We start from the raw sequence: 13470 nt of genomic DNA on the forward strand, positions 1-13470 counted from the left end.
TCCCTGAACGGGTGAGGAGCCCGTCAGGACCACCTGGCACTCGATGTAAACTCGGAGTGAAAAACCTCATTGACGCGGCCTCTCCCTGCGCACCCCTCCCACCCCCGCTCCCTGCGGCGCCGCTGGGCCGGGCCCTCTGCCGCCCCCCCGGCAGGAGCGCGGCAGCGGCTCTGCAAGTATGAGGGGCGCCATGTATTTGGCTTGACGCCAAATTCCTTTTTTTGTTGATATGCTACCATATGTTCAGGAAAACAAGCAAAAAACTAAAAATGATCCTGGATTTTCATATTCAGAAGTGCCTAAATCTGATATGTTGGGTCTTGTTAAGGGCCGTGGAGAAATCCAGTGGTCATCAGGTGCACATTTAACCATGTCATTTACCTGTGAGGTAAGTTTTCAGTCCTGTAAAGGTACCATTATACATTCTCTGCCCTGGCAGTAAAACCAGAAATGTTTTACTAGAAACAAGCTTTTAAGTATGTAAGTCAAGTAATAGGAAATACATCATATACAGGCAGACATAAATGTACAAAGCAATATGGCAGTGATGGGCAATAAAGAATAAACTCTATGCTGCATTCAGTGTTTTGAATATAAGTTTTAAATGTTTTTTTAAGGAACAGATTACTAAAATACATTTAAAAATTAGACTTGGCTTCCAGAAGAGAAACACGTGTCAGGAACCACTTTAGACAAGAACTAGTGTAATTTAGTGATGCCAGCCATTAGTTTAGTCACTCATATAAATCTGTGAATGTGTTTAAATTGTCTTTGTCATGTATCTTGCTAGGTAATGGCAATGGAGGAAAGTTTACAGAAAAAACGACTAAATGTAACTGTGATGTGGTTCGGAAAGGTGGGTAGCTGAGCCACCTCCCTGTCTTGTGACCTGGAGAGCATGTAGGCCACAATTTGCTATATTTATCTTGTAACCCCTGAGTAGTATTCTGCATGTAATTTGGAAATAAATATTTTTTTGCTTGAAATATTAAAATAAGATCGGTGGGAACACTTTCACTTAAAAAAGGTGAAGTCTTCCTTGCAGAATCCATGCCAAATATTACATTTCTGTAACAGAAAGAAAAGAAATTACATAGTTTTCATGACCAAAAGATTGCTTTCCAAAGCCACATATATAATCTAAAATCAGGTACACTTAGTGATTGTATAATGGTAGTATTTGAAGATCTAGGTGAAAGAAGGGCAATTACTATGGCAAATGCCATTTTGGTCTTAATATATCGTAGTAAAAAGAAAATTTTGTACTCTTGATACTGCTGAAAAATTGCTGTTTTGTTACATAAGGACTACATAATACAATATATGCAAAAATAATTAAGGTAACCTTGCACAGGTAGACTTTTTAAATTAATAAGCATATGTTAACATTCTTTAAATTAGTGGGTTCGGTTTTACATACTATGTTGGATACTTGATAACGAAACTAAACAATCAATAGCTTCAACTTGCTCCTTGTTAATGTAGAGATAAATTCCTACCTCCAGAAGAAAATACACAAGCCTCTCTACATTCCTCTTCACTCTCAAAGCGGTTTGCATTTCCATCGCAGCCACCATACCAAAACTGAGCACAAGCATTGGCCTGTTTATCATAATACCATTTTATGACATAGACACGGCATGGCCCTTGATCCAGCCTTAACTTGCATCGGAGGTCCAGGATACTTTCTAAAATAAAGGAAAAAAGGAATAGAAACAATTCCATTTTAAAAAGTCAGTTGTATTGCATAGATTTTACCTTTTAACCCCCCCCTTTTTTTTTTTTCTGCTAATGTTACACAGCAGTTTAAGATTCACTTCTAAAGATGGTAGCATTGAAGTTAAGTTGAAAGTTCACCTTAGTAGGTCAAATAAACTGTTCCTTTACTGGCATGGTTCTACTAACTCCAGAAATAATAGTATTATGGCTCCACATACAAGAAGAGCAAACAATATGAATCTGATAATTTTGAAATATAATTTTTGAAATTTAATTATCAGCAACCAGTCTTGTGAGCAACCCAAAACTATGAGCCAAAGAGCTATAAGTTTGTTGCATCTGCTGTTTTCAAACCAGAAGTATGACCATCATCCTTTTGTAGTACTTTGCTTTAGTACATTAGTTCTTTTTGCTGTGTGGGGGAAGAGACCTTAGAATAGTGAGACTAATATAAAACTTCACTCTTTTCTAAGTTGTTTGTGCTGCTTAATTATGTACACACTAGTTACGCTTGAATGTAAAGCTTGTTGATCTAATGATTCATACAGATATGCATTAGAGGAGTGTGACATACTGACCTAGTCGTACTCAGTTTAATAATACCATGAGATAGAAGATACTTTTCCTTCAAGTTCAATGCTGTGACATCAAAATTCTGTCAGAATAATAGTCATGCCCATGTTCCAGGAAACACAAGAACATGTTTCTGTTGCTCTCTTCTGTTTCTCCCATCATAATACACTGTTACTGGAACTTAAAGGGTGAATCCCCCAAATGATGAAGATAATACATCTAGACATTTCATATGAAAATAGTTAGTCCTTTGAGCAGTGAGCTAATTACTATACTTTCCTTCAAATGACTAAACACTGCTTTTTCCACTCTCCTCTGAAGGAGAAATATATTTTTTCTGTCCAGTTCTGAACTCATTATGTATCTTCTCTGTCTTTAATGAAGCCTTCCATCTCCATGGACTGACCCATCCTGGCTGCTCACTGGCCCACCTCAGCAAGCACTTCGTTCTCTTTTTGATGCCATTTATGACCTCTCAGGTTATAGCTGACATTGCTTCTGCTGTAAGTGGAACAGTAGGATTTGGTGTTTGGAAAAATAAGTACTGATGAACAGGCTGGACAAGAACTGCAACTGGATCTGTTATAAAATCCTGAAATGGGTTATCTTCCACAGCATGATCTCACAAAATCTTCAGAGTGTGGAACAAAATTACTCTGATTTAAAGCCTTATGAAAAGTCAGTATCAGGATAAGAGGGAACAAAATGAAAAACTGGTTGTGATCTATAACCTGGCCTTGGTGTGAGCCCTGCAGTTGAAAGAGATGATGTCATCGCTTTATCTGATGATGATGGTTTGGATGGCAATAATGATACCACAGCTGCAGGTGAAAAGAAACAGAATGAGACATTGATTTTTGATCAGCCAAAAATAACTAGAGGATGAAGAAATGAATGAAGATATAAATACCTCTAGTGTCCACTGTTAGCAAGGGTGACTGTTCCTCTTCTTGTTCCTCTTCATAGTCTTCATATACTACCACAGGAGGTACTTTAGTCTGAAATAAGCATTTGATTTTCTTTGCTTTTCAGATATTGTGAAGAGTCTCAAAATGAACAAGCCCTTCATCACGTAGAGGTTTTCTAATGTTTTTCGTTCCCATTTACCTTGACTTCAGTGTTAAGAATCAGGACTTAAACCTCACCTGGTTTACCAGGAGGGTTGTCAATCCTAAACCTAGGATTTTTTTTTTTTTTTTTTTTTTGTAGTTCACCTTTACAGATTTCTTTTTATAAAATTAGAATTATAGACAACAGTTGAGTTTAATTACTATTCTTAGGCTTAATTATTACAGTGTAATTGCATTTTAATAACATTAGGTTTCACGCTGTGGCACAAATATTACTGTATTAAACACAGGACTAATAATCCTTGTAACAGTATCAGGAATACATTATAGCCAATAGATAGCTGCCTGCATGCAACATCAGAACTCTTACTTGGAACAACCACTGCCAAGCATGTCAAGTTAAAGGAGCTATTACAGTACCTGTTCTGTAGAAAAGTAGGGGGAATGTTACATGTTACATCAGACAGCAAAACAGGAAATGTATCTAAAACTTTTGCTCGTTAAAGCCTGCTGCATTTTCATACCGGAACTAATGGTTGAGGAAGATCACCAAGGCTCAGAGGACTTTCTACTGTAGATACTCCAGGTGTCTGTGCTGAAAGTGACTGTCTATTAACCTGGTTGTTCTGAAGTATGTAATGTAAAGAACTTGAAGATACTGAATGCAAAGATGGTCCTCCTATGCTTGCACCATTTCCATTACGGTTGTATATTAAGGTACCATGTTCATCTTCACAAAATTGGTTGACTAATTTGGACTCCAGAGCTGTTTAAAAAAAAAAAGTAAAAAGCCTCATCATACTGAGAAATTCAATCTATTTTTTGAATTTGGATTATTAATACACAGAAATAGTACACATGTAATCCAGTACTCTTCTGGATTATTTATATGCATCTAATAAGATTATTTCAGGCTCTCTGGGCTATGGCTTTTATTTGTCATAAATTTGCCAGCCCGTAAGTCCTCTATGTGGTACAAAATATAATTAACTCACCTAAAGGTGTTTATCTGGGCTTAGTAACAACTATTAGTTGGTAGTGGGAAAATAACTGCTTACCTTGTAGTTGGGAATAACCAAATGAAAATGGGTTATATCCCAATGGAAGCGGATAAGTAGAATTTACCCCAGTGGGTTAGATTCTGGTTTCCAGTCCAGCAGATTCATGGTGCATTAGCATTTGCTCAGCTTAGAAAGCTGGTTTGAGCAACTCTTTTCCTGCACTGTAGGTGACATCTCTTATTGGTGTGATGAATCATTGCCTTAAAACATGAGTCCTTAAAATACGGGAATCTGTATCTTTAGGTTCCTATTACTTTGCATTGTGTAACTAAATCCTCATCAACATCAAAACACATGTCCACAAAGACAATGCTTCCCCTGCCCCCACCTCCCGGTTCTGAGAAGCATCAGATAAAATTCAGAATAAAACTGCAATGAACGCACCTGGAAGGGTATTAAAGTCATCAATGAGGTACATGTGTTCTCTGTCTGGATCTGAAGCAATCAGGTTAAGTTCACGCACAAACTCAACGTGTGTTGGATCTGAAGTATTTACAATTCCTATTGCATACATTTCGATGTTTGCTGCATGAGCCTCTCGAACAGCAATATCTAGTTTTACAGCTTCTCTCTTGTCTGCTTGGCCATCTGTTAGCACAATAGCTACTTTTCGCACTCCTGTTCGAGCACCGAAAAATCCTTCCTGGGTTGCTTTACGGATAGCAGTTCCTGTGTAAGTGCCTTCTCCCATGTATTGCATTTTTCTAATTGCTTGTTTAACATCCTGTCGAGTGGTGTACTTGTTGAGACCAAATTCTAGCTGAACTTCTAAACTGTATAACACAAGGCTAATTCTGGTAGCATTTCTGCCTACAGTTACTCTGTCTACTAAAGCAGTTACAAAGTCTTTGATAATCTCAAAATTTTCTGGTCCCACGCTCTCAGAGCTGTCGATCACAAATACAAGCTCCATAGGAATTTCCTTACATTTAATACCGCAACCTGCAAAGGAAAAATTAAAAAAAAAAAAAAAAGAAATCACAATGATTTTACTTGGTATCCTTTTGGAAAGGAGAAGAATGTAAACGTAATGAAGGAAGAGTCTGAATAATAACGGTTTCCTGAGTACTTACCACATATCTCTTTAATTAATTTAATTATATCTTCTCTCTGGATATGAAAAGAAAGTAAATATATAAAACCATTTTACCATTTGCCTCTTTCAGATGAGGTATAATATTGATACCACCAAAGATTTTGTTTATAAGGAATAGATGTGTCCTACAGGGACATACAAAAAATCTTACTGCTTAACTTTCAAACCTGACCTTCCAAGCTTGGAATGAATCCCACATTTTACAATAAACTTATATGGCATATAAGAACCATTAACTTGCCAACACAATGACACCTCTATCTAAAACAATTAACTACTGTAATGTAAATAATGTTTTGTGATTATTTGGTTCTTATTAAAACTTTAAAAGTCAAAATTCATTCATATTTTAGCACCTGAATAATATGGATACCCTTTCTATATCTATTGGGAGTGGAAAAATAGACCCAGCTGCAGGAAGTGTATTGCTTGTAGTGAACTGGCGTATGACAGTGTGACAACACAGAATGGAACTGGAACTGGTGAACTCGAGTGTGCCTGGCCCACTGTGTTACCCGGCTTTCAGTGCCAAAAAAAGAGCTGCTGCCTTTAGAGCTGTCTGATCAGAGAAGTTATAGCTTCATGACATGCAAACAAATGTTTTTGCATTACTAGAGCAAACTTTTTTTTTTTTTTTAAGTGTATGACAGGATTCATTTGGCACTGAGTTAGTCTTTCAAATACATCTTTTTGCTACTGCTGCTCAGCTTCCACCATAAACCTCAGGAGTATTTATATCTCACTGACATGTTTAATGTATTTGGGTCTGGTGCAGCTCAGACTTAGCAGAAGTATAATTAAGTCTGTAGCATGATATACTGTAACAGGTTTGAAGATCTTTGCTCTTTAGACTCTATTTCAGCACAAAGTAGAGGAGAAAAAGTCAGAAACCTTTGCGTGGTTTCTTTATTATTACTGAGACCACTTCTAGTCAGAAAGCTCTTTCCAAAATAACTAACATAAGATACATTTGATAGTATATTTCATTTTGTTTATATCTTGCATTAATGTGATTTAAATAATGGAATTTGCTTACTGTTAGGCCTTGCTCTCCCTTTGGTCCAGTTTTGCCCTGTAACAGTGATAGTTAATTAGGCTACTGCAATTAGTTAATAACATTGTAATTCAGAACATGATTTCATCAATACCATTATTAGAATAATACTTGGCCAATAAGAACTTTGGCTAGAAAAAGTAGCATTCATGTGATATTACTTTGTGCATACAGTATCTACAACCTCCTAATGTGATGAGTTTTTTATGGGAGTTGGATGACCTCGAGTCTCCCACTGGATCACTGGTTGTCAGTTTACATTAGAAAGGGAGATTGTGTGCAAAGCTCTCCTGTCTACCATGTTGTGTTTGTTTCCTTTCTTAAGAGACTACACCTGCCTGACACCCTGGAATGATCAGAATTCTTCTTCATCGTGTGTGGGTCTAACAGAGACAGCGTCAGGGCAGGAACAGCAGTGGTATTTATGTATGCCTACTTATTAGCATGCAAATATCAGCATAGAAGGGTATCGTATTTTGCTTTCCAGCTTCTGGGGAGCTGCCCAGCAGCAGAAGTTACCATTGCCTCCATCTGTTGGCCAGCTTGGAGGGAAAGTCTGAGCTACAGTTACTTGGTAGCCATAGGATAGAATTGCATAGTTTTGTCTCAGAACGTGACAATTTTATTTCACTGCCTTAAGAAAGAACCCATATCTGTGTTTTGGAAGTGGGATATTCAGCATGGAAATGTCTTCTTTATGCTTTTAAATGTTTTCATAGTTTCAGTTTCTTAAGTAATTCAGATTATGTGTAGTTAAATAGCAAGAACAACACACAACCTAGCTTTTTCATTAAGCAGCTTCAGAAAACAGATGTGATAAACCTGAGTTACTCACAGGTTCTCCAGATGAACCAGGGTCACCCACATCACCTTTTTCTCCTTTTTTCCCCTTTTCACCTGTAGCTCCTCGATCTCCCTTAAAACCACGTCGGTAAGCAAAGTGTCAGTTTCTATTACACTTCACATTTCTCTCTAGCTGCCTTCATCAAATTCACCTTCAGCTTCTGACATGAATTAGAATTGTACATTAAAGATAATTTAAATAAATTGGTATTTGTGAATTTCATGCATAACTTGTAGTATTGGCTAAGCAATTTTTGGGAAAAAATAGCTGAAGCAGTTTAAACAGTGAACCATCTCAAACAAATACATGCAGACAGAGGAGTTTCATGGGATATTTCATGATGGAAATTACCATCTGTGTCTGAGAAAAATAAGATAACAGTAGGGAAATTGAGAAGAAAGGCAAAGACATAGGTGGAATGAATAATGGAAATATCACTCTGAGAAAACTTTTTGCCCAGGAAAGGTGTTTGGAATCACAAACAGAGGAATTAGTGCCTCCTGGTTTGATTATTAATAGGCTGTGGGACTTTGTACAGTCTTTCTGAGCTGATGTGATCGCATCCAAAAACTGATTAAAACACACATTCCTGTAGTGCCTAAATTTTGCATGATGGGTGGGTAAAAGAAAGGCCATGATATTAAATCTAATATCTATCACAGAATTCACATGCCCCCAATGCGAGCTGACTGTAATGAGCATTTTCAGTATTTTGGCTTTGGTCTGAAACATTTTCTCTGGTTTAGATATCATACCTTCTGTCCCAAAAGTCCTTCTCCAGGGGGGCCTCGTGGTCCTGGCATTCCTTGAATTCCTTGTTCCCCCTAATGATAATCCGGGTAGTGATATTAACCCTTTGTAATCATTCATCGTGCATTAATTTTAAATGTTCAAAGTGTTTCAAACTGCATTTTAACAAGTATCTTGAGGCACTTCAAGTAATGTAGTAGCTAGCTTGTATTTCTCAAATACTTCGTCAGTATGTCTAAAAATACTCTAAAAATATATAATATCAAAATAAACACATTATCATTATTGGTTCTAATTCTCCTGATCTCTCTTTCCACCCCATCTTCTTCCTTCTCATTCCTTCTTTGCTATTTCTTTCTTTTGTGTCTGTCTCACCTAATCTATGCTTTGGGTAAAAGTGCATGTTACAGGGAAAAAATGAATATTATCCTTAGATTCAGGGTGGAGACTCTTTCTCTACCATATGCGGTAGTTATGTAACTACTCAGACTCTCTGTGGGTGTGAGAATTGGGTAAGAGAGAATGGTATTTTTAATTTAGTAAAGCTGTCTTTCACTGATAAAAGATGCCCTTGCTTCCTCCTCCCTCAATATACACACCTTTGGGCTTGCTATTTACAGCAAAAGAGACAGAACATGCTTTGTAGGTGCTCATGTTATTGTTCCCATTTTCTAGCCTGAGGCTCTCCTCTTATAAGAAACAATGTGAAATCTGTTTCTTAATTCCTTAACACTGTGATGGTCAAATTGACTACTCAACACAGGTTAAATATTGAAGACACTGAGTCTTTTTACCTTAATTCCTTGAATACCTTCACCAGGAGGTCCCGCAGAGCCAGGGAGCCCTGGGCGTCCCATGATTCCCTAGAGAGAAACTGCATAAGTTAAATACAATATTCATGATAAAAATACACAATAAATTGTTGTACCACCATATAATTTTCTGTCCTGCATCTACCAAATCAATGTCTTTTTATAAGTAGTGAGGATAAGATTGCTCTAGCTGACAAAGAGTCTTTCTATCTTTTATGAGATTATTTAAATCCAGTTCAAAGGAGTCACTCGGCTTAATGCTTATTGAACCTGAATCACCTTGCTGATAGAGATATACATTGCATTGAAAGATGGATTGTTTTGGTGGGACATTGGGAACTGAACTAAGATTTAAGACATGATTATTATTGCTATGTTACCTTTCATCACCATTAAGCTTACACAGTAAGGCCTATAGACATACTAATGTGGCTTTGCAATTAAACACTTGTTGCTAGTTCATCAGCTAGTTTTTAAAAGAACTCTAGAGAAAATGTTTCAGTTCCACATGTTATTCATAGGAAGCAATCAAAACCCACATAGTATAATATTCTCAATTTCCTCATTTGTAAGGATCCTCTGCACACACCAGCCCTTGGGATCAGTGCTGGCTGGGGAAGGCTTTCACCCTGCTCAGCTCTGGATCAAGACTTCATGCCAACATTAACTGAATCTCTAGGACCAGTAAGACACATTATGAAGGTAATATATTATTATGTTGCAAAATCTTTGCGTTTGACCCTGCTCAGTTTGTTTACATTTACATTCTAAGAAAGTTCTTTTGTATTAATAGACTTCTAAAGCTGAGCTGTAGAGTTTCCAATTTGGGAGGTTTAATAGTGAAAATTGCTTTTTATCGTTAGAATTATTTCCAGGCCTTTGCTGTGGTGTATATTGTAATTACACAAATAATCCTTTTTGCAGGGATGGGTCATCATATTGGTCATTAGATTATTATTAATTTACTTGTTACAGTAAAAAAGACAAATTAATTCCAGCAGAACGCAACAGTATGCCTGTGGCTCTAACAGTGGTATAGGCAAGACATAGTCAGTGCTTGCCACGCCATTAATTCTGACCAGTGCTAGAAGAAATTTTTGCTACTCAATTGCAGCTAACGTCTGCAGGAGCTAATATTTTGTCACTGATCTTCGTTGCAAGATTATCACTTTATAATTTATTGTATGCAATAGGCAGAAGGCCATGGTTTATGACTAGTCACCAGAAACATTTCTGGTTTTCCACAAAATAAAGACTCTGTATTTCCTAGTTACCTTATTTGTTGGCTTAGTTGTTTCTAGTGAAGAGTGAAGGGAGAAAACATGCAGATGTGTATGTATGATCACACATTTTTGCATTATTTTTTTTTTTTTTCTCCTTTTTTAAAAAAAATAGACAGTGGGAGACATAACTGTTTAAATGGCTTACTTTTGGTCCTGGCAGGCCTTCTCCTGGGGGACCTGGGAGACCAATTGGTCCTCTACTACCAGGATCACCCTGAAAATCAATACTTTAAAAAATAAGTAGTGAATACCAAAGTTCAATTTATCTTTAGAATTCTCAGCATCTGTTGTACTCAAATGGGACAAAGAGAGGAGGATGATTGAACAGCATGATGCAAGTCTAAACAATGCTAACCCACGAATACTGCAGGCAGGACAAGAAAGTTATTGGGGATAAACAGTGGCTGGTAGTCTAAACATATTCAAGACATGAACAGTCAACTATGCAATAGTTACACAGGAATTATTCTGAATCATATAATGAACTCCAGGTCCCCTCAACAAAAACAAAAACAAAAACAAAAAAATTTTTGCTTGCTGCCTGGCAGCTGAATCACAGAATCACAGAATGTTAGGGATTGGAAGGGACCTCAAAAGATCATCTAGTCCAATCCCCCTGCAGGAGCAAGAACACCTAGATGAGGCTACGCAGGAATGTGTCCAGGTGGGTTTTGAATGTCTCCAGTAGGAGACTCCACAACCTCCCTGGGCAGCCTGTTCCAGTGTTCTGATACTCTTACTGAGAACAAGTTTCTTCTCAAATTTAAGTGGAACCTCTTGTGTTCCAGTTTGAACCCATTACCCCTTGTCCTACCATTGCTTGTCACTGAGAAGAGCCTGGCTCCATCCTCGTGACACTCATCCTTTATATATTTATAAACATTAATGAGGTCACCCCTCAGTCTCCTCTTTTCCAAACTAAAGAGACCCAGCTCCCTCAGCCAGTCATAATGTATGTTCACATTGGCACTGTTCTAGCTTATTTTTCCTTTCAGTGCCTTCAGACAGCTGAGGCTTTGAAATGAGTGGAAAAAATATGTACATCCTTTTAAGAGACATTAAGCATATTTAAGTAGCTGTGGTCAAGCCTTCAATTGCCTTTATAATTCCAGTAATCCTGCAGTCAGCATCCAGATGAGTTCTGAAGTGAAGCTTCAAGATCTTCTGTGGGGTCTACCTTTTATATACTGGCAAGTAAATTAGAGCTGGATTTGAAAGGTGACCTATGGATAGGGATTATATCTGCATGAAGTAGACTACAGACATGCATTAACTTTCCTAGGAGTTAAGGTCTGTACCTTAGGTCCTGGTAGTCCAACTCCATCTGGGCCTTGTTCACCAGGAATCCCAGGAAGGCCTGGCAAGCCCTGAAATTACATGCGCAGACACAATATTAAGTTAATTTACAGCTATATTGACCGCATGCTTTTGTTAACATTGATATGGTAGTATCTTGAATATATCTCTCGGTGGGATCACTGTGGTCTAAAATTGATTAAATTCTACTCTGATAAACCTGAAGTGGTGTCAGTGGCATTTGCACATGCATTGCAAGTCATGCAGGAGGCTTGCATGTGTTTGAAGTTCTGATCCAGAGAGGCAGGTGCAGAAGCAGTTCTGCATTGGATTGCACAAGAATATCAGGAAGTGTTATAAATGAAATTCCAGTTTCCATTTTGACATACATTCATTAATTTTTGTGCCTCAGTGTGGCAATTGCTTGCATGTTTATAGTTGTCTTTAGCACAGATAAATGCTAGTGTGTCACCAAACCCCATGCCTCTGGCCAGCAATTGTCCTGGGATTTCCTAAATGCACAGGTGTGCAGCCGCCAGGGCTGGTGGCACAGACTGCAGAGCTGCACACATCTGCAAGAATGGCAGAGGAGGGAGCCTTTTCTCCTTGTATCCCTTTTGCAGGGATCAGTCACATCTGCCAGTAGAAACATCAGTAAAAGGCTGTAAAGTAGATCAACCAGTTCTTTGCCACACCTTCAACAGAACACAACTGAGGGCTGTCTGCTCTCCTGGCTCTTTGGACAGAAGCAGCTTTTTTAGTGGTTCTGGAAAGCAGTGTTGCCTTGAGTTCACACCCATGTATATGGACACAGCTTCTTAGCTGGCTATATTCTCCTGTCAGGGAATAAATTTTGTATGGTTGGGTGGAAGACAGTATCTTGGATCAAGATACTGAAAAAATTGATTGAAGCATCAGTGATATTAAAGGAAAAAAAAAAAGACCCACTTGGAATATGTTATGTTGTGTCATTGCAGAAGTTGGGGACATTGAAGGTCTTTGACTATTGGAGAGGGAGATTTCTTTTTCCTTTTGTGCTAAAATGCATTTCCACAGTTGAGGAGACTTTTTAGGCTTTTAGACCAGCAAATCTTTGATGGAATGTCAGCCGTGGAAGCTAATCACTTTGGTGTAGTGCCTGTTTTCAATTCACATTAAAAAAAATTGTCAATAAACTTACAGGTGGGCCGGGATAACCATCTCCTTTTGGCCCAAAGGGTCCGGGGGGTCCTGGAAGACCTCGGTCACCCTGAGGAAGGCAGGAGAAACAGCTGAGGTTAATGCCAAGACAATTGCTAGCAGGAAATTTTCCACAAAAGTGAAACTTCTTTGGCAAATATCCTGTAAGTTGATTTTATCTGTCTATCTGCTAATGTATTTTACTATGTGAATTATTACTGTAGGTTATTAATGCTGGACTAAAACTGGGACATTTAATAGTGCTGAGGATTCCCAGGACCTTTCACTTCTGAGCCACTAATTTGAAACTTTTTCAAGAGCTTTGTTGTCATTTGTGGCCTACCTGTAAGAAGGAATGACCTTAGTCATATTCCCCATAATTTTATCATGACAGCAAAAAGTGAAGAACATAGCAAAAAAACCATGCAGTGTCACCCAGTTGAAAGAGTTTTGAGGACTCAAGGCTGTGGGAGAGAGACTGGCAACTCTGAGCATAGGACCTGCTCCCTGTTAATTGATTCCTGTTGGATTCCCAGAAATAGGACAACATGCAGTTCTCTGAATTGACTGGACTGTACCAAAACATACATTATTCCATTGTTATAATCTGTTCCTGATAAAAATAAATCTAAGGATCTTGAAAACCACTAACTGATCAAAAAGGGATAGAGATTGTTACATGTTTCTCATGCCTCTGTTCCTGTGTTCGATTGACTCAAAGAGATAAGGGTTA

The 13470-nt window shown here is 38.0% G+C and overlaps 1 protein-coding gene across 1 annotated transcript in view; it reads right to left on the reverse strand.

The window, feature by feature from the left end:
- Nucleotides 1-1060: 1060 nt before the first annotated feature.
- LOC309441356 (uncharacterized protein) overlaps nucleotides 1061-13470 on the reverse strand; it is a gene marked incomplete at both ends in the record, with an annotated part of 32413 nt that continues 20003 nt past the window's right edge. Inside the window, 14 exons of the mRNA XM_082055988.1 lie at nucleotides 1061-1068; nucleotides 1500-1688; nucleotides 3024-3113; nucleotides 3203-3290; nucleotides 3887-4128; nucleotides 4808-5365; nucleotides 5497-5533; nucleotides 6556-6591; nucleotides 7409-7489; nucleotides 8173-8241; nucleotides 8962-9030; nucleotides 10408-10476; nucleotides 11561-11629; nucleotides 12739-12807. Coding sequence (XP_081912114.1) covers nucleotides 1061-1068; nucleotides 1500-1688; nucleotides 3024-3113; nucleotides 3203-3290; nucleotides 3887-4128; nucleotides 4808-5365; nucleotides 5497-5533; nucleotides 6556-6591; nucleotides 7409-7489; nucleotides 8173-8241; nucleotides 8962-9030; nucleotides 10408-10476; nucleotides 11561-11629; nucleotides 12739-12807 — 1674 coding nt within the window. The remainder of the gene's footprint in view (nucleotides 1069-1499; nucleotides 1689-3023; nucleotides 3114-3202; nucleotides 3291-3886; nucleotides 4129-4807; nucleotides 5366-5496; nucleotides 5534-6555; nucleotides 6592-7408; nucleotides 7490-8172; nucleotides 8242-8961; nucleotides 9031-10407; nucleotides 10477-11560; nucleotides 11630-12738; nucleotides 12808-13470) is intronic.

The sequence above is a fragment of the Streptopelia decaocto genome (genome assembly GCF_964273445.1).
Source record: "Streptopelia decaocto genome assembly, chromosome: 6".
Classification (NCBI taxonomy): domain Eukaryota; kingdom Metazoa; phylum Chordata; class Aves; order Columbiformes; family Columbidae; genus Streptopelia; species Streptopelia decaocto.